Source organism: Lingula anatina, chromosome 3, assembly GCF_051362555.1.
Source record: "Lingula anatina isolate TDL-2025a chromosome 3, LinAna3.0, whole genome shotgun sequence".
NCBI classification, from domain to species: Eukaryota; Metazoa; Brachiopoda; class Lingulata; order Lingulida; family Lingulidae; genus Lingula; species Lingula anatina.
Window position 1 is genome coordinate 25,320,045 of NC_141769.1, and position 21,394 is coordinate 25,341,438.

Genomic DNA, 21,394 nt, shown 5'->3' on the forward strand with positions numbered 1-21,394 from the left:
ACGTAAGCTTTTGATGCTTACTAGGGTTGAGGACTATCTTGGATAAAATGTGATAAACCGCATTAGATGGCTATCGATGACAACTTTTTCCCCCTTTCACTGAAACATCTCGCGGATTTCCCTGCAGAGAAAAATGCTGTGTCTGTGAGTCTGTGTAACAATAAAAATGTCTTTTAGAGATAGAGGGGGAAGATATGGTGATTCTCGGTACCAGAGAGAGGGAATGAGTGGGGTAAGTTGTCGCGCAAGATGCTTCAATGCCGTTAAATGTCACGGTCATTTACTAGTAACTACATACATTTGTACTTAATGCGGCTTTTGTTTTATCACATGAGACTATCGGTCGCTTAAATAACTGTCTGTAGTTTATTCTAGTTAGTGGAGAACTGCATTAGCAATACATCATTGAAGATGTAGGAATGATCTTTTAATCTTTTTTATTATTTAAAGATAACTGAATTTTAATTTATCAGTATTAGTGTTTTAATGGCTGTTTATGGATATTTTTTAATAGATAAATGTAATTCATGAGATTTACAGAAGCTGTCCAGCAGATTTGAACATAGTGGCAACTTTCTGTTGAAGATGACTTAACATATAGCATATCTTAACTTAAATTGTTATTTTACTGGTATTTCTTCAGACAACGGGTGGTTGGAATTCAGGCGCCCCATCACAGATGTATCCAGACCCCTCAGTGGCGCCACCATATGGAGGACCCATGCCACCAGGGCCACAAAACTTTGGTCCAGGGCCACCTGGCATGATGCCTCCTCCTATGCCAGTTGGAGGGCCAATGCCAGGAGGACCAGGTCCCCAGCAGATGCCAGGGTTTCAGCTTGGAGAAAACAGAGGGCCATTGGGATCTTATGGGAATATGCAAGGTATGTCTTTGATTTAGCTTACAATGTTTTGTAGTAAGTATATTTGGGAAAGTTAATAAAATATATGGTGTTTAGTATGCATGTATACTCACTTTAGCACTTGTATTGTGTTTTAGTAATATTTTAACATTAAAAAATATGCCACAACAGTTATTCAGTTTTCCAATTTTTTTAAAATCGTGCATGACCAGATTACATCTTCACTTAAATATGGTGGAAATGTGATAAGCAAATGTATACTCATCTGTCTTTAAATGGATATTTCTAATTTACCATTTTTTAAAAGACTTAACAATTTCAAAACTTCCACAGGTAACCTCCCTTACCCACCAATGGGAGGACCAGGATATAACAACCAAGGGCCTGGTTTCAATCCCCAACAACAGGGGGCGCCAGGATTCAATCAGTTTCCTTTGAATGAGCAACCAGGAGGTCCACCTTTTCATCAACCACCTGTCAACTATGGACCAGACTTTGGAAGATGTGGGGATGAATTTCAGAGAGAATTTGGCCCAGATGGCAGATTTGGCCCAGCCATGAGGAATGATAGGCCGCACAGTGACAGTGATGGCAGAGACAGGGGTCCAGAAGATGGCTACTACAGGAACACTGAAGGTTTTGGAAGAGACAGAGACAGGCAAGGTGGTAGAATTCAAGACAATCGTAGGGACAGAGACTTTCAACAAAGAGACAGTGAAAGAAACAGACTTCCAAGAGATTCTTCAAGAGACAGAAGACCAAGAAGCAATTCATCATCCAGGCGGTCCAGTCCATCTAATTCCAGTGTGGATTATAAAAGATCTGGACCAGCAGGGACTGGCAGACAAGGACAAGGTGGTAGGTCAGATAGAAGGCTGGACTCTTATGAAGAAAGGCAAGGGAGCAGAAGATTGGGACCAGCTGCTGATAGACGTGAAAATAGAGGAGATAGGAGAACAAGTCCTGTGCAATATAGTAGTAGAAGTTCTAAGACTGGAGGAAGAGACTCAAGCAGGGAGAGAAGCAGGAGAGATAACAGGTGATTGGTGCTCATAATCAGCACAAAAACTGTTTTTGAATTATTATATTCAGAATTGTATAAAGAAAAAAATTAAAGCATCTTTAAATTGTTTTAAGATCAGTGGTTGTGATATTCAATCACCTGGGTATGTAAAAGATTATTTTAAGTTTAAGTGAACCATTTTCATTTTTAGTAGTATTTCCCTTGAAATTTTTCCTTGTCATCAAATAAAACTGAAAGTCTTACCGTTTTTTTTTTTTCAATAGACATTTAACTTTGTTATTTTGTAGGTTTTCCTCAAGAAAGCGCAGTGTAAGCAGGGATCGTGGCAGTGACAGCCCCAGGAAACAAAGGAGAGCAGATTCTAGGTCAAGAGACAGTGACAGGTTTGCAAGCTGATTACAAACTTTTTTTCCCTGAAATCAGTTTTGTATAAAAGTAATCTTAAAACGTGACTATGTTCAGGATGTGAAATGGCACTTTCTACTGTTGACTTAAATATATTCATTTGAATAATGCATACTGCTGAATAATACAAAAGTCGTGTTCTTATTAGTTACTGATTTATAGTGATATTAATCACTTACATTGGAACAAAAAATTATGTGAAACTGATACATTTCACTCTTATCTTCTACCCCGAGTGAGAATCATTAACAGATCTACCAACATCCAATAGCATGTGAACACTCATCATGACGATACTCATTGATCATGTTCTTATATATATGTTATTAGGGAAAGTCGGAGTAAACCTCCAAGACAAGCCGAAGGATCCAGAGGGTCTCCTCCTCCAGGTACTTCCAGACAGTCGGAGACAATGTCTGAGAAAATGTCTGATGACGGTGATGGTGGAGAAGACAATGATGACAGTGGTGAACCTGCACTCCCCGCGTGGCAGAGGTGCTCCCCTGCCGATTTATATTTTCAGAGACAGAGTGGTGTAAGTTGTTTGTTTAACTGGAATTTTGCTATTGCTGATTGACATATCTCACTTTTTAGTTAAATTCCAGTATATAATTTATGATCATTCAGACATTCACCTAGGTTAATATATTATTTCAGTCATAATTTTAGGAAATCTTGAATTTTAACTAACAAGCAGGTCATTATGACCATTGATGTAATCATATAGTTTGTGTAAGAATATTTCATTATATTTTGATGAATTTAAGTAAAGATTGTCATCAGACAGGCTTTGCTAATTGACACAAATTGTGTAGAAGTTTAGAATATTGATTCACTTAATTTGTAAGAAACCAGTCTTCCCTTATTATTCAGTCTAGCAACATAACTGCTACCAAACGGATGCAGGATCTAGAAGATAAATTTGAGGCAGAACTTGTCAAGAGAGCTGAGAAAGCTAGAGCTGCTAAACCAAAGTACGAAAGGCCACCAAGAAAAATGCCTTTGCATTTCCACTGCCACTCAGGTAAAAACAATTCAACTGAAATTATTAATGTCTAATGATTTGAAAAGCTTATTGGTAACCCACAAAATAAAAATTTCCTTTAGTTTTAAATATTCAACAGTCATGGAAAACAATCTCTATGAAAGAAGCTAAGATTAAGATTTCTGTAATAATAATAATGATTATAATAATATGGTTGCAGGGGTGCTTTTGAGGAAGTTCCTAAAGTTTCTATAATATCTTTGACTTTCTTAATGTCAAATAACAATGGCAGCAGAAGTTGTTCCTTTTTCCTTTTCCCACTCCTCCAAGGATAAGAATGTTTCATGCTCCAAAATTAATTACTGCCACTATTACAGACCACCATGACAGCAGCAGTAGTTCCTCCTCCTCCTCTGAGGACGAGGATGAGGATGAAGAACTTAACATGTGGCTGGAGGAGATGAAGATTAAGAAACAGCATCCAGAGAGGCTGCATGAGGACTTGTGGTTTAATGAAGTGGGGGAGGTGAGTTGTGAGTCTTGTAGTATTTTGGTTACTGACATTAGGACTTTTTTGGATTCTGCATTCTAAATATTTGATAAAGAAACGGGATCCAGTGAGGTAATATAACGATGGGTTGTTAAATGAATTAATCAAATGCTTTTCTTTTACTAGTTTGTCTCTTATACAAAATAGGAGTGCTTTATAGAAACTCTGTCACTTGAGGTTCTGTTATTATGCTCTTAGTATTTTTTTATCCGTAGTTTTCATTTGATGACTCATTATAATAAAATATTGCATAATGTCTTAATTTGTGGCATGTTTTTGTATCATTTTAATACACAGTGTGACAAAAGATAAGTATGCTGTATTTCTCTGTCATATATATGAAACAGAAACACCACTATTGGTATTCTGGCATAATAGTTGTGACACATTTAAGGTAATTTTCAGATGAATGATGGTCCGATATGCCGTTGTAGCTGGAAAGCCAGGCAGACAGGGATAAGACATAATATCTTCCCAGGAGAGAAGGTGAGAATTTCTCAGACTGCAGACTATCACATTCCCTATCTCTAACAAACAGACTGAGATTCTTGATTGTAAGTTTTTAGAAATTCTAAGGTTATGTTATGGATTCAGAGAATTAAACTGAGGTGTAAATGCTGGAATTGATAGTCTAGGACAAAATTTCTTTCATGCTACAGGAAATATCAACTTGAACCAGTGATAAGAGATATATACATATCTATGTGTACACACTTTTGATAATGTGCGCGTGCATGTGTGTTTGTAACAGCTAACCAATTGACTCAAATACCTTTCTCTGTAGCTCCCACCAAAGTGCAACCCTGACAGCAACAACCTGGACAAATTATATCACTACAGGATTACAATGGCTCCGCACACCAATTTCCTGGTAGGTTATCAAACTTGGCATACAAGACTTCAAACAGTATTGATATAAACTATGACTTTGAGACCAAGATCTTTTTTAAAAATGGAACAAAGTAGTTTTCAGAGTTGAAGAACCTGAAATCCGCAGTTTTAACAGTTACACAGTAACACTGTTAATTCTATACAGAATGCAAGAAAAAACATAATTACATTGAATATGATTTTATGACAATGTTTTGGATTTTATATTACAGACCAAGAACCCCACTGTGATTGAGTATGACAGCCATGAGTACATCTTTGAAGGGTTTTCAATCTTTTCTCATCAAAAGTTAGATAATGTATGTTACTTTTGGTAAAAATGAGAGTAAATTTCCCTTTTATAATGATTAGTTTATCATTTAATAATTCCTTTTGTTGTTTTAGAGAAAACAAAAAATTAGACATCTTCATGTGTTGTTGTAGATGTATTTCACATTATAAACATGGTGTATGATTATTATGTGTGAGTGTTAGAGGTTTTGATAAAAATACTTTGTTGAATATGGTCTTTCATTTACATATTGTCTTATAAACCAGGGCGATGTATATGTTACAGATTCCCCTTTGCCAAGTGACAAGATTCAGTATTCCATACACAATACACTTTTTTGAAGAACAAGCACCAGAGGTTTGCAGATGCATTTTCCCTCCTGTACACTTGTTTGAGGCCAAAAAGCATGTGCTGTTAAATTAGAATTTTTGCATATGTTTATAGCGTAACACATTAATTTTGTATCATATTTTATCTGTAAAATGGAGGTAAAAAATTGAATCAGTTATATAAAATTTACCAGTTTATATTATGTTTCTAAGACATCACACTTCCTATAATATCATATTTTCAGAATTTCACAGTGAGAAGCTTGGACCTTTTCTCAGATTTTCTCTTCACAGAAATTCTGGAACTGGTTGACCTTGACTGGCACAAGGTCACAGAAGATGGCTGTCGGCTGTTCCATATCATGCCAAGGTTTGCTAGGAATTTGCCAGGTCAGTGAGGGAGATTTTTTTGAAAGAAATTGAATAAAAGCACTATATTTCATTTTATCTCATTTATGAATTTGCTGTTTTTTAAGTTGCTATAAGTTTTACTGATGTTATAGTATTTTTACTTGAGAAATAGAAGTGCGGTTAGAATTTGGTTGAATGAAGACACTTTTTCTTTGAATCCCCTGGTTTAAATGATAAACCAATAATAAGTAGTTATGCAATTTGCATATGTTATTTTATTTGGTCAAATACTTCTCCAATTTACTAAGTGCAACATGGATAGAAATTATCCATAATAGTCAGGCAAAGTTATCTTGACTTAATAAGATATTTATTTATTCACACCAAAGTCTTGGTTTTTATCAATCTTTAATAGATTAAAATTATCAGCATTGAAAAAAACATGTCTTATCCACAAAGAGGAAGCATATCTGTTTCTTATAATAGAAAAATAAGCAATATCTATTTTCAGAAAGAGGCAAAGAGATCCTGTCCATCAATGAAGTATTCCGTTACTTGTTGAGGAGCTCTCAGCCATTGTTTGAGGCCTCCCAGTTGAGTGACCTGGTCACTATAGAGGCCCGAGAGTGGCAGGCCCTGGTGGAGGAGGTCAGGGGAATGTTGGTCACTTGTCCTGGGATGGTGAGTTAGGCCTAGGAACATGAATTAATAACTTGTATCTTGGTTCCAGAGGTCACAGGGAACTGTACCATCAGCTTTCCTCTGTTGTATCTAGCATCCATTTTGGTGGAGGGTGTTTTAGTGGTATACTGTAGGCTATGTGTTATTGGCCATTAGTAGCTAGTATGACACAGGTTAAATATTCTGTTATATGTTGTAGACATCCACATGTAATGACTGTAGTAGTTGAATATAGCTGGACTGGTCTGTATAGACCAAGGTAATTGCGGGGCGGGGGGGGGGTCTATATAGCGAGAAGTTACAATACAGTTGTTTAGTTAGGTGCATAAGGTGGGGTAGCTGGACTGTATGAGCTGTAATTATTCAATTAAGTTTCGTGTTGAACTTCCAATTGGCTTACCCATCAGTAAATAACACTGTAACCAACTTTGTTCTGTGTCTTCAGAGGCCCAGTGCAGTGAGGGTGGACCAGCTGGACAAGAACCACATGACCCCAGACTCCATCAGCTATCCTCTCATCATCCACTTCGGCATCAAACCAGCCAAACTAAGCTATGTGGGGGACCCATCGTATGTTTTTATGTGCAAAGAGTTTACTTGATCCCCATTGATGACTTATGGAATAACTGAATCAGAATTAATTATTAAGAATTGAATCATTTATTAAATCATGATTTTCTTTAATGTTTTTTCTTTGTAATTAGACGTATAATTTGTTATACTGTTTCCATCTACTGCTTAATTGGTGAAATATATGTATATTAAAATACTTTATATGCATTTTTATTAATTTAGTATAACAATAAATTCAGACAAAGATAAACCATTTCTCTCTCTTTCTATCTTAAATTCTTATATTAAATTAATTTCTTTGCTCTTTAACTATAATTTCTTGCTTTCTTTTAATATAGACAAAATGTAACAGCTTTTTATTTCTATAGGTATCAAAAGCTGTGGAAGGAGTATCTGAAACTGCGTCATCTCATGATGAACAAGCCAAAGATCATGTCTGCTGACAAAGAGAAAATTGCTGCCAAGGAAGAACAGCTCAGCAAACTGAGACTGAAAAGGTGTGATTTTACCTGCTATCTGCCTGTTGGCTCTGTGTTGAAAATAATATTAGTTTTAAATGAAATGTTTTATGTAGTCTGTCATCATAACTTGAAAAAAATAAGATGAGTTTACATATCAAAGTTTACAACAACTATTAAGGCTCTCTGCTCTTGAATGAATCTAAAAACATTTAAATGCCTGTTTGCAATTGATCCAGAACAATGAAGAGAGAAGTGACTATAGAGCTCAGTGCAGAAAACTTCATCAAAACTGGGATCAGGTCGGACGTGTGCCAGGTAGAGATCTTATGTGGTTTCTGGTCAATTTCTATATAATCAATTTACACTAGACATTGCTTGTAAAAACCAAGCTTTTCTGATTGATGTACTTTTCTAATTTTTAGATTAAAGTAAACAATATTTTTCTTTGTTTGAGGTGAAAAACGTCAAGTAATTATTCGAATTATGGTGTTCTTTAAAAAGGCTATGTAAAATTAATGGCAGTCTGTTCGGTCCATGTTATTCCAGCATGCCCTGTTGTTACCTGTGTTGATCACACACCTGAGGTTCCACATGTGTCTGGGAGAGCTGGAGAACATTATACAATACAACTTTAAAGACAGATCTCTTCTACAGGTGAGATACAATCTCTTAGCAACATTCAGTTATTAGACTTTGTTTCAAAATTATGTACTTATTCTAGTATTCACAACTTCTCAAAGTTCTGCTCTTAACAGACATTTCTTTTTTTTTTTGTTTTGTATTTTCTAAAGGACAGGTATTTGTTATGACTCCAATTTTTGTGTTATCTTGCTTTGATGTAGTTTGAAATTATAGTTTGGTAATAAGGATCAATATTTGTACTTGTTTCCTTTCAGCTGGCTATGACTCACTCTTCCTATAAACTAAGTTATGGCACAAATCCAGACCATGCTAGAAATTCACTGTCTGCCTGTGGCTTGAGAACACCAGAGTACGGAGAGAAGGTGTCACGGGCTAGAAAACGAGGTGAAAAAATGATGATTATGTTTTTGATGAAGTTAAAGGAACTCCATGTAGAAAATTTTGAAGCCTTCTCTCAAATGCATTTCCATTTTTTTGTCTCTGAAATAAATGTTATGTTGTTTATTTTTATAACAAACCAGAGTGATTTGGAGAATATAACACAAGTCTTAATGAATTTTAAATATTTAACAGGTCTGAATGTACTGATCAACATTATGTCCAGAATGGGTTTCCGTGAAGAACAAAGGTCTCACATCAATACCAATGAGAGGTTGGAGTTCCTGGGGGATGCTGTGATAGAATTCCTCACAAGGTACAGAAACCACCATTTAAGTTACTATATCTTCTCTCAAAACTTCTGAGATTTTTTTCTTAAAAATTTACTGGTCTTCCTTTTTATGTACAGACACAGATGTGTCTGTACATATAGCCATCATCTGCGTCTGTCGTCGTCGCCGTCGTCGTCGCCGTGCACTTTTACCGATAACACGATAAGTGGAAAACCATTTTACCTTTTGACTTGAAACTTGCAGAACTGATGAATATTCATAATACGCAGGTCAAGTTCGAAAATCAGCATGATCGGGTCACTTTTAGGGAATTTATGCTGTTTTTTCACTTTTTTCAGCATATATGCAGCACCGATAACACGATAAGTGGAAAACCATTTTACCTTTTGACTTGAAACTTACAGAACTGATGAATATTCATAATACGCAGGTCAAGTTCGAAAATCAGCATGATCGGGTCACTTTTAGGGAATTTATGCTGTTTTTTCACTTTTTTCAGCATATATGCAGCACCGATAACACGATAAGTGGAAAACCATTTTACCTTTTGACTTGAAACTTACAGAACTGATGAATATTCATAATACGCAGGTCAAGTTCGAAAATCAGCATGATCGGGTCACTTTTAGGGAATTTATGCTGTTTTTTCACTTTTTTCAGCATATATGCAGCACCGATAACACGATAAGTGGAAAACCATTTTACCTTTTGACTTGAAACTTACAGAACTGATGAATATTCATAATACGCAGGTCAAGTTAGAAAATCAGCAAGATTGGGCCATTTTTAGGGAATTTATGCTGTTTTTTCACTATTTTCAATATAAATACAACACTGATAACACAATATAAGAAAAACGGATTGGCCAATTGTCATTATACTCACAGGAGTGGTCAATCTTACTAAAACGCAGGTTGAGTTCGAAAATCAGCATAATCGGGCCATTATTTTAGAAGTTATACTGTTTTTCACATTTCCTCAGATTCAATTATTAGGCATGTTAACAGTCTCATTATTTAACTAATAAGATGCCTAAAAGTGTTTGTTTGATATTTCCTGCATCTTTACAACATTGTTAGTTGATTATGTAAAAAACATGGTAAACTTGTTATCATGTATTGTGTAACAAAGTGTCAAAAATGGAAATAAACTCATATCATTGCAGTTTGTCAGATTCAATCATCCACTATGTTCAGAATCTCAGAATGGAGGAAATTGGACATTTAACACTGTTCTATTGATACTTTTCCCATCTCATCAATTTTCTTAGTTGGTCATATAAAATGGCAGTAAAATGTTTATTTTGTTTTATGTTAAAAAAGTGTTAAAAATGGAAATAAACCCATTTCAGAACAGTGCTGTCTTGTTTACATTTTGGCATTTTCAAGGCGTGACTTTGAAGTTCCATGGGCCTGAAGACCTTTGCTAGTCACATTTTCTGAATATCTGTGATACTAATATTTTATAATTAAAAATTGATGGTCATTAAGCTGTTAAACATTATGTAATATTGCATCAAAATTTGAAGAAACCCCTATTTTGGGCACTGCTTCCATGATGACCATTTAAGGAAAATCATGTCACTTACTGTTCTCAAACTTACAGGAAAGAAACATGGGACTAAAATACAGCTTCAGTAGGCAATGCAGTCTGTTTGGTATTTTTATTTATTTATTTTTTTTTTTTTTTTTGGCAGTTTAACAGTTTTTTGTGAAAATTTAATTTTTCACATATTGGCATTTTCAAGGTGTGACTTTAAAGTTCCATGATCTTGAAGACTTTTGCTTGTCACATTTTCTGAATGTCCATGTTACTAATATTTTATTAATAACATTTGATTGTCATTATGCTGTTAAACATTATGTAATGTTGCATCAAAATTTGAAGAAACCCCTATTTTGGGCACTGCTCCTATGATGACCATTTAAGGGAAATCATGTCACTTACTGTTCTCAAACTTACAGGAAAGAAACATGGGTCTAACATACAGCTTTAATTGGCAACACAGTCTGTTTGGTAAATTTTTCTGGCAATTTAACAGTTTTTTGTGAAAATTTAATTTTTCAGTTATTTGCATCTTTATTTTCTGTTCTTTGTCTGTACATTTGACAGCTTTGCTGCCTTGTTTTTTTTTTTTTAGAATGTGCAGATAAACTTCTTGTAGTATTAATCAGTTTGTGCTGGGATAATTAACTTTAGATCTGAGGTCAGAATCCTTCATCATTTCTGTTGAATTATTAACTCGTTCTTTAGTTTTTTGTAATATTATTATTATTAATCAAAGTCATTGTGTTTTATTTTTGTTTTGAATGTTACATTATGTTAGGGAATTCATCAATATCATAGTGACTGGGAATGTGTTCGTGTGCCTGCACATATGCATGTGTACATTGACACTTCAGTGGTTGCAAATGTGGTATGTATTATATTGTATTTCCAGTGTCCATTTATTCTACATGTTTCCTGAGCTGGAGGAGGGAGGTTTGGCAACATATAGGGCAGCCCTGGTACAGAACCAGCACCTGTCTGTACTAGCTAAGGTAGTACACACTTAGTCCAAACTATTTCTACTGTTGTTTCAGTTTTTTTTTTCTTCTTTTTTTCCAGTTTTTAACTGTTTGTCACTGTTGCTTGACACAAAATGGAAAGGATTGAAAAATACAAGATTTATTTTATTTTTTATCAGGGTTACTTTCAATGCAATATTCAGCTATATTCACGTTTGTACTTTCAAAGTCAGTCAACATGTGTATCGAGTAATTTCTGTATGTAATCTAACTTAAGGTTTTCTGACTGATATGACATATTACAATATTATTGTTTCTGTCTTTTGCTAACAGAAGATCCAGCTACACAAGTTTATGTTGTATGCCCATGGTCCTGACCTGTGTAGAGACTCGGCCATGAAACACGCCATGGCTAACTGCTTTGAGGCTTTGTTAGGTAAGCTGTGTGAGCGTGCATGCAGGCACGTGTGTGCGTGCTAGCAGAATGAGGCCATTAAATGCAATGTAAACTTTGAAAAGAAGTTATCGTCAATAGGGATGAGATTTTTCCAACTATCGGCAGATTTTTCTAGGCAAAAAATATCATTGGCCTAGGTACCCCCTGGACCCCAGGCCATGTTTCTGACTTTCCCACTAATGGGCAATTTCACCCCTGCAAAATGTGTTATTATGTAAGAAAATTCATATTTACACTGTTTTAGCAGAGGTGAACTTATAAAACCTGAGGACCACTTGCCGCTGCTTGGGTTGATACTTCCTAGGAAAGTGAGATCATTCCAGAGTTTAACATAACAGACCCGTACATGGTTGTCAGAAAATCTTTCATTTCTTTATTTCAGGTGCTCTGTTAATTGATTCCAGTATAGAGGTAGCTGATAGAATAGTAGCCAACACACTGTTTGCAGACGACCCCAAGAGGTACCAAGTGTGGACCAATCTTCCTTTACATCCTTTACAGGTAAGTTTACGAGGCACTTCAGCCTAGTCCCAATGATGGAATTGCTCAGTATATAACATTCAAATCATTGAAATTAATAGATAATGTTTTGATAACAATTTTCTGCTGAGCCGTATATAAGTTGAGTGCTACACCATAATTGTGCAGGTATTTAGGCTATTCACATCCTTCTATGAATGCAATAAAGAATTCACAAATATGCAGAGGAGGTGTGCCATGGAAACATACTAAATGTATCATGAAAACATAGTTAAGTCTTACCATAGGATAGTAAAGTAGCTTGCTTGTATGGTGTGGATATCCCAGGTCCATTTATAACTCCATCTGAAGATATTGTGACTGCTATATTTTTTTATCAGGATGATGAGCCAGGTGGTGACAGGCACTGGATTGAAAAAAGTCCTGTTTTGCAGGTATTTATTAGTCAGCCATTTAGTGACAGTATTTGAATGATATTATTTTTAATTAATTATCATAAATTTAAAGCAGTTTAATTCAGTATAAAGAGGTAATTTGCTTTAGGTAATTATCACCTAACAATGACAACTTATTATTATAATTGACAATAAAGTTAATTTTGATAAATCTTTCCTGTGGATGTTTCTCTAGAAGCTGACCAAATTTGAAGAGAACACGGGGATAAAGTTCAGCAACATTCGTATCTTGGCCAAATGTTTCACCACCAAGAGGGTGCCGTACAACAACCTTACCATGTAAGTCTATATGATACAGAAAGGATAAAGGTGTTTCTGTTACAGTGCAGAGACTGTTAGTTTATATCACAAGTTTTCATTAACTTGAGGATATTTGCAAAGATATTAAGAAAGTATATTTACTGATTTAAGAAAAATAGTCATGGGAAAAACATTTAAAAAAAAAAAAAAAAAGAAAACAACTAAAAGGAGGCCATATTTCTGTGAAGTGATGAATTATTATATTTAAATAAATACTCTTAACATGTTTTTAAAATATCATGGACAAAATTCATTCATAGATTCTGGACCAAATTGTTTTTTCTTATTGAAATAATTAAATAATTATATAGAAAATATTTGAAGTGGCAGTTGATGAAAATTATTGGCATTGAATCACATTTTTGAGACTAATTCACATTGTAAGATACCCGTTTTTAATTTCTCTTTATTCCAATGATATGTGTTTTATGATTGGTTTCAGGGGTAACAACCAAAGACTTGAGTTGCTAGGAGACACCATCATGAATCTCATTGCTGCCGAATATCTGTACAAACATTTCCCAGGCCACCATGAAGGACACTTGTCAGTAAGTAGACAGGCCTACAGTCTGCAGTTTCAAAAGGGAGGTGAGGGGTTCTTTTCTCAAATAGTGGACCTTTTTACCCTCCTTGGCATTAAAACTGAAGATGTAAAAATTATTAATAAGAGTCTTATAATACTTTACGGTATTTATCTGTTTAGCTAATTGTTACCTTTACTTTCTTCATGAAGAGCCACCCAGTGTAGATGCCTACTATAAAAATATTGTATTCCTGGTTGTGGTTGTTCACCCAGAGATGTCCACTATAATATATAATATCACTTTGACCACAACTCCACCTAGTGGTCAAACAATAGCACTGAAGAAGACTGCAGCAAAGAGTAGTGGAAAATTTCTGCACATACAGGCATTTTAACATCTTTTGCCTAGTTCTCTTTTGGATGAAAAAAAATCTCTTAAGACTATATTATATATCATATTGTATTCCAGCTTTTGCGTAGCTCTCTGGTGAACAACCACAACCAGGCTCTGGTGGCTGAGGAGCTGGGAATGCTGGAATACCTCAACCTGGGACCAGAGGATGGGAGGAGAAAGCCTGTAGAGCTCAAGACTAAGGGGAAGGCTGACACTCTGGAAGGTATCAGTTATTATAAGCACTGTCTTGGATGTAGGTTCCATATGTACTTTAAAACCTTGAAATTTTTTTCACTTAAGAATTAGATAATATAATTTGAAAATGCCAGAATCTGACATGGCCATATTAGGCGAAGAACTTTACAAAATTATCCAGAGGCCCATTTTCAAGTTTGATGAAACTTTGTAAGTGAAAAAAAATTATGTCAGCAGAGAATTATTTTCTAAACAGATTTTCAAAACCGACTAAATGTTCAAGTTTTTACCGTGTATCCATCAAGACCAAGGGAATTAAAGCAGATACTCTGGAAGGTATCAGTACCATGATGGATAGAGATTACATATTTATTTATTTATTTATTATAAATTCATATAGGATTCTCATATTGAGAGAAATATATTCAAGTGGTATGTCAGATGTATTTCAACATGTTATTTTGGTATTTTTGCAGCTTTTGTTGGTGCTCTGTATGTCGACAAGGACTTGCAGCATTGTGAAGTTTTCTGTCAAGTCTGCTTCTTCCCAAGGCTCACGGTAGGTTTTCTATACTTTTTCTAGTGTACAGACTTTTAACAAGAATTCTTGTGATTTTAAAATGCTTGGGATTGGGTATTATCCCTATTGGGTTTTAAATGGTTTTAGATAATATAAATGCTTAATAAAGCATAACTAATCAGGTCCCGTTTGCTGCTTTATCACAGGCTTTTGAACCAAGTACCACCAAGAATTTCACTAAATTATGTATTTTCTCTTTAAATGCCATTTGCTCTATATTTGTTATTTCAGCAATTCATCTTGAACCAAGAATGGAATGATCCCAAGTCTCAGTTACAGCAGTGCTGTCTAACACTGAGAGAACTGAACCAAGGAGAGCCAGACAGACCAGTCTACAAGTATGGATAGGTTATGTGCTTTTTAGACAGCATTCAGATTCACATATTGTACCAGTGTCCACTAGACTTAATTACCCCTTAGCTGGTCGAGGAGCCATGTCAGACAATTTAGCTGATTACATTGATTGCACTTAAGTCAGAATCCCCCCACACAGTTGGATTTACCCAGCTGGTACAATGTCTGAATCTGAATAGTCCCTTATGTGCTTTTACCCCCCCCCTACCCCCCCCCCCCCACCAAAAAAAAAAAAGCTCTTTTATGATGATACTTTCAAGATGCAAATAAAATATTTTTTATTAATTTAAATAAATGTTTCAATTTTTAACCCATACTAATATCTGTAACTGTGCTGGCTGAGACTGTTAACAGTGATGAAGCTTAATTGTGGTAGTTGCAATTAGCACCATGCACAGCGCAACTGAGGCCTATGCTCTCTATAAAGCATTTTTTCTTATGTAGGACCCTAGGTGCGTCAGGTGCTACTAATACAAGGCAGTACCAGGTGGCTGTGTACTTCAGAGGTCAGAGGTTAGCCAGAGGGACTGGCCAGAGTATCAGGCTGGCTGAGATGGCAGCTGCTAGGAATGCTTTGGAAGAAAAAGCAGGTATGTTTTTTTCGTGTGAAAATCACTCTACAAATCACTTTTTTTCTTTCAAATTTGGTGGACACATCTCATGCTTAGAATCAAACTTCATGATGCCTTTTAATTCAAATGTAATTAGATAATTTAAAAATGGCATGTAGCTTTTATATTTTGGTTTTGAAGTTCTTTTCTTTCCAAATGTGAACCTGTTGGTTTCGCTATTTCAAGTTTAGTGAAAAACAGCATATTTCAGATATATAGGCAGTCAGTTATACAGAGAATACAACTGAATATACGTGAATCTGCGTGTGTAACTGAAATACCTGTGATATGCTCTGTTACAGATATGTTTCCCCAGCTGGAGTTTCAGAAGAAATTCATTGAGGGTAAATACGACAGGAGACTGCGAGATGCGATCAAGTTAGACGAACAAGACGATGTCTTTAAGAACTATTCCCGTTTTGTTGAATCCTATACACAAGATAAATTGGTTGTGGAGGAAGAAAACTCCAACCTACCAATGGGCTATCGGGAGCCGAATGAAGTAACAAAAGATGAGAAAAACAAAGTTCGGAGCAAGAAGAAATCAAAGAGTGCAACTGAATAATGATATCAATTTTACAAATTAGAAGAGAAAAATAGGTTTAAATTGTGTTGTACTTTTGTGAAAATGTGAAGCTTTTCAAATACTACTGAAACGAGCTTCTCTTTGGTTTATAAATTTTGTTACCAGAAAAGGAAACTTCTATGTGAAACAGATAAAATATCTATTTGAATTTTATTTATATCTATTATACACAATTGTGTGACCTCTTGAGAAATATTTTTGAAACTCTTTACCCTGGTGCAATATAAACAAAACAAATTACTGCATTATATTACCAACGAAATAAAAATATGAAAAACGGTTTTGATTTATTCTTTTTATGTACAGTGCGTATTTTTTTAAGTCGGTAGATTGATCATCCAATCCATAAATTCTTGGTCGTTCGGTGATCCCGAAGAGTCCGTTAAGACACCGTCGACGTTAGAGCTTGTGAAAAAAAAGGAATTTTACAAATGCTCTTCTGAATTTACATACACTGATAATATTTGATAGAGACAATTCCTGATCTTGGCATAATTTGGCATGATCATACAGCAGACGACAAATATGCTTTCCATCAGTAAAAATGAATAAAAAATAAAAATAATGATATCTATTTATTTACAATAACATAGCTTTTTCAGCAAAGGAATGTCAATGCAAGCAGACTGATCACCAAAGCGGTTAATTCTGCTTATGTCCCCTATCACCGCGTAACTGTCACTGAGCTCATGGTGTCTGACAGTGACCTCAAACAGGCCATTGCCTGGCTTGGTTTCAAGAGTAACAAGATAGTGCGCGACGCTCTCAGTCCTGTCAGTAAAGATAACCCGACGATCAATTACATCGTTTATGCTTTCCTGAAAGTGCAAGAATTTGTCATTTGCGTCCGACTTGTAGGCATCGTGTATTTTTAATAGAGACAATTTATGACAGGATTTCAAACTGTCACCCAGCAGATGATTGATGTGTCGCACAATAGTATCAGCCGCGCGAACAACTTTGTTATCTGAAACGCTCACCAGAACTTGCTTTTGACACGTGCACCAGTGTGGCAAAATCTCGGCACTCTCACAAGTTCGGTTTTCAGGGATTTCTCGGAAAAGGCTCACACCGCGATCTTTAATCAATCCCCAACTCCTAGATTTATGTGAAATATCGTCAGAAAAGTATAGCAGATCCATGAGTGTCTCATAGATATCAAACGGTGTTGTCAGTCTTTGGGAATTTGTGCGCAAGTTCTTTACCATTTGTGGATATTTCTTGTAAAGCCATGGCGGGTAAACGATAAATAGAAATGGAAGACGCTCTTCCAGTTTTCCTACGAACCGAGATCTTATACGTCCAAATCTCACCCCATGGTCACTGAAATAGATAAGCACAGTGTTATTTAAGGTCCCGTCCTCGTGCAAACCCTGAAAGAACTCCAGATGTGGATCGTCTGCCGCTCTTGCTTCGTTAATGTCCTCGTGCGTGAGACGCGTTATAAAAGAGAACGCAAAAAATGGCTTGCTTTTGTGAAGATTAACAAAATCAGATACGTAATTAAGGACAATATTTGTCTCTAAACGATCCCCCGCGCAATGATGGATTTTGTTCCAAAGCATCGGTTCAGCTTCCATTGCCAAACTAAGCGGCCGGAGGTAAGCGTCAGCTGGTGGCTCGTGGAAACCCAGTTTGTGATAGTTAAATATCGCAATTTCGGGAGCATCTTCTGCGTAGAGCGTCCTGTACCCCGCCGATGAATAATTTTTCCAGGCAAATGGGTATTTATCAAAAGATTCGTTCCGAAGCGTTTCGTTCCAAGGGAGCTCTTCTGTGAATTTCCCCGTGAACATAGGGATCAAATTTACCATCGTGTTGTCAGCTACCTTGTTATAGCCTAACAGTTCAACAGCATTCAACTTTTCCAAAAGATATTTCCTTGTTTTTGGCAGTTGTCGGATATGATTTAGTCTGGACACAGAATCTGCTCCAATCATGATAACATTGAGAGTTTCTTTTATCTTATGAAGTTTCAAATGATTCTTAAATTTCTTGTACGACAGTCGTTCGGTGTTTGTGGACTCCGCTTGCACGAATGCATAAAAGTTGATGTAAATCGACCTACGACCCCGAAAACACATTACTCGAACAAACTCCTCAAACACTTCGATTTCGTCTTTGAAAATAACCACCGTTGAGCTGAACGAGTATCCATGTTTATCTTCAGGGGTTACTCTTACTATGGCTTGATACTGACATTCGAGTTCGGCGGCGTCTGTTAGCTGCAGCCTGCCCACCACCGTCTTATTCACTTTGATCCTATTGCCTTCTTTATACGTTAAAGGCGCAAAACGGCCGGTGCAATGCAATTTATGTCCTTCATGCACCAGCATCTGAATAGACTTGTCAAACGGGTCTAAATTCGGTATTTTACAACCACTCGTATCGACCAAATATGCTTCACTTTGCATGGGCGTCTTTCTGAGAGAAAACACGCGCGTAGAGGCGCGCCTGACGTGATACCTCTTTGAATAGAGTAGGAGTTGAAGCAGCAGGAGCGTCACTGACAGCGTTACCAAGGCGGGCTTCCATCTCCTGTAGAGTAGTGACATTAAGTTCGTCTGTGTAAGATCTGAAACATAACGGGAACGAGATAAGTATCTGACAAAATGTAGTCATCATGGGTACACGCATTGCGTCTTTCCAAGATGGAAAATATAATCGCAATAATTATCCATATTAGTGTCATGGCAAACGTTATTTTCACAGACAACTGATCTCAAATTAAGTAAATATCCCTTTCAAAGGTGAGTTTTTACTGCCCTCTAAATTTAGAGTGCAGAAACTGGGATTGACATAGAATTTCATAGCATTAAAAGGGGATAAGAAAAATGATTACAGGGCCTACAGCCAGATCGGGTGTCTTACTTGCTTACAATCTAAGATCTAATATACCGTTTATTAGATCTTAGCTTACAATGAACCCCTATCTAGTAAGCTTATTACGTGGTTCTACGTCAATTTTTTTATATTCCTAGATTTGGAAATATTACACTTTGGCAACTCTAATTTATAATAGCAAATTCCATCTTAACACTGTGCTACAGTCCAGGAATATAGCTGAAAAGGATGGCTAGGTTTTTTATCTGTTCGAGTTTTTGCCTCTCGCTTACTCAAGGCTTTCTTGGCCACGTGAGCTATATATAGACCCTGCCTGTTCTTGCAGCAATTTCTGTGCAACGCTTAGGTCTCCTATGAGACCTTAGTTTACTGTTTCCAGCACTCCTGAAAATTATGTTCTTTTCTACTGAGTGAGCCAGCACGGAAAGGAATATACATATAAAAGTAAATTGGAGCGCTAGATAGGCTAAAATTCGGTCATTCGGGCTCACCCTAATCGACAAACTGGTAATTTCTGAGTAACGTTTCTCATATAGAATAACTCTACCAGAGAGGGTCACAAACAGGCCACTCACCAATGTAACATCTTATTTTCCGAATCATGATGGACCCACGCATTTCTGTCTGTTGAAAAATAAGCCTCTATCCACCAGGCTTTTGGGAAGACTATAGCTCATGATAACTGAAAGACACCGTGGAATCGTTTCGACGCCATCTTAACAGCTGTATACTGAGTGAGTGGTTGGAGGATTCTATTTTTATGCACACAAGAAATTTAATCCGGGGTTCTCCCCATATGTTTTAGATTATGCGTCCGTATCCAGGCGTCCGTTTCCGGAGTAGGGGTATCCCGTAAACAAAAGATGTCCGGGATTATTGAAATATTTAATTTTGACACAAGACAACAGTGCATGAAAATAAAGGAATTGCTTCCTGTGTGTTTCTATTTCAAAATATATATAATAACTACACAAAGAGAAGCGGTACTTTAAACAGACACCCTACTGTATGGACTGTATGGATGATTGGGCCTACTCATAAAAAGGACGGACCGAGAAGGAACATTTCAAATTTATAAAACTAAAAAAGGCTAGAGCGTCAGTGTGGCGTTACATTTTCCGGCCAAATGTTTTTGCCGATTGGCGATCGGCATTGTCTTCAAACATCTTGGCCCAAATAGCCACCCTCATATCGCTACTCCGATCCCCCCCCCCCCCCCCAAAAAAAAAAAAATAATAAATAAATAAATAAATAAATAAATAAATAAATAACAATAATAAAAAGGGGGATATCGAAATTCGCGTCCAAAAAACATTCGCGGCTAACGCGTAGTCGTTTGTTTCTTTTACTCACATAAAATTTTTCCTGCTTGCAATTGGCTGTTAGATTTTCTTACGGATCTTCGGATATTTTTTCTGCTTTTTGTGTCTCGTGACTTTAAAAACTTTGACAGATGAATTATTTCACAACCGGAATATCTGAATATCTTCAGTAAAAACTAACTTTTGTGTTATAAAACATATTTATTATACTTATAAGGACTAATATAATTTAAACGAAATATTGTATTTTCTTTTTCCTACTTGTAATCCTAATAACTTACTAAAGATTTGCCTAAAAGTACCTAAAATACACAAAATAGGTACGAATGAGACACGAAAAGTCGCTTTCCGCCTTGAGAATACAAATAAGTGCTTTGCATAAATTTCTGAACACTAATTTTCAGATTTAAATAGTTCCTTGGCATATATAGAATGTCATATTACTGTCAGTTTTTGCTTCAGCTTATCGATGCAGAAAGAATATTTTAATTAATTAGTAAATTCATTGATGTCAATGCCTGATGTAGCTCCTACACAAAGTATTCTGCAAGGTCGGGTATGGACGGCTGTATAAAGGAGCCTCCCACCCCCTCCCCTTCCTTTTAGCGTTTTCCAGTGTTTTATATAAAAGCTAATTCATTTTACGTAATTTTAGTGGAAGGGGGCTTTACAGCTCGAATAAATAAAGTTGTAGCAAGAGAACGACAAATGTTTTCTGTATACTTTTGTTCATTGTGTTCAATGTGAAAATGAAGTAGAATTTTTGTTAGAAAAGGTATCGAAACTGATGTATTGTGTTATGTCAGTAGAGGTTACTACTGGTTACTAGTTCGTTTTCTCGACTTTCTTATTAACAACTACAAAACAAAATTTCACAATTAATTCTTTTAATCATACATTTTTCATGAATGATGTGGAGAGAAGACAGTAGAAAAGGTAATTCTCGTGATTTAGAGTAAATAACAATTTTTATTTGAGGCAAAAAAAGAAAATATTTGATAATTGTATATGAATTGTTTCTATTAGAATAATCATTTTGGACCTAGCAATCTATATGGTATATACGAGTTACAGCTGACTAACAAAAAC

At 36.0% G+C, this 21,394-nt stretch overlaps 2 protein-coding genes across 2 annotated transcripts; one reads left to right on the top strand and one right to left on the bottom strand.

The window, feature by feature from the left end:
- The first annotated feature begins 72 nt into the window (after positions 1-72).
- On the top strand, positions 73-16,419 carry LOC106171500 (ribonuclease 3). The gene is made up of 30 exons (XM_087009137.1): positions 73-232; positions 644-884; positions 1,197-1,902; positions 2,175-2,270; positions 2,623-2,827; positions 3,166-3,316; positions 3,655-3,803; positions 4,233-4,313; positions 4,612-4,698; positions 4,931-5,017; positions 5,275-5,346; positions 5,564-5,708; positions 6,181-6,350; positions 6,796-6,920; positions 7,292-7,420; positions 7,621-7,699; positions 7,931-8,038; positions 8,281-8,410; positions 8,600-8,720; positions 11,138-11,237; positions 11,538-11,640; positions 12,044-12,162; positions 12,522-12,575; positions 12,772-12,875; positions 13,339-13,444; positions 13,889-14,036; positions 14,485-14,567; positions 14,820-14,926; positions 15,387-15,532; positions 15,856-16,419. Exons 1-30 carry the CDS (start codon positions 167-169, stop codon positions 16,116-16,118), a joined length of 4,281 nt encoding a protein of 1,426 aa, XP_086865263.1. The 5' UTR covers positions 73-166; the 3' UTR covers positions 16,119-16,419.
- Positions 16,420-16,700: 281 nt separating this feature from the next.
- On the bottom strand, positions 16,701-19,742 carry LOC106160369 (uncharacterized). The gene is made up of 2 exons (XM_087009157.1): positions 19,559-19,742; positions 16,701-18,714 (listed from the first exon to the last, which is right to left on the bottom strand). The coding sequence occupies exons 1-2, from the start codon at positions 19,599-19,601 to the stop codon at positions 16,715-16,717; spliced, it is 2,043 nt and encodes a 680-aa protein (XP_086865283.1). The 5' UTR covers positions 19,602-19,742; the 3' UTR covers positions 16,701-16,714.
- Positions 19,743-21,394: the final 1,652 nt, after the last annotated feature.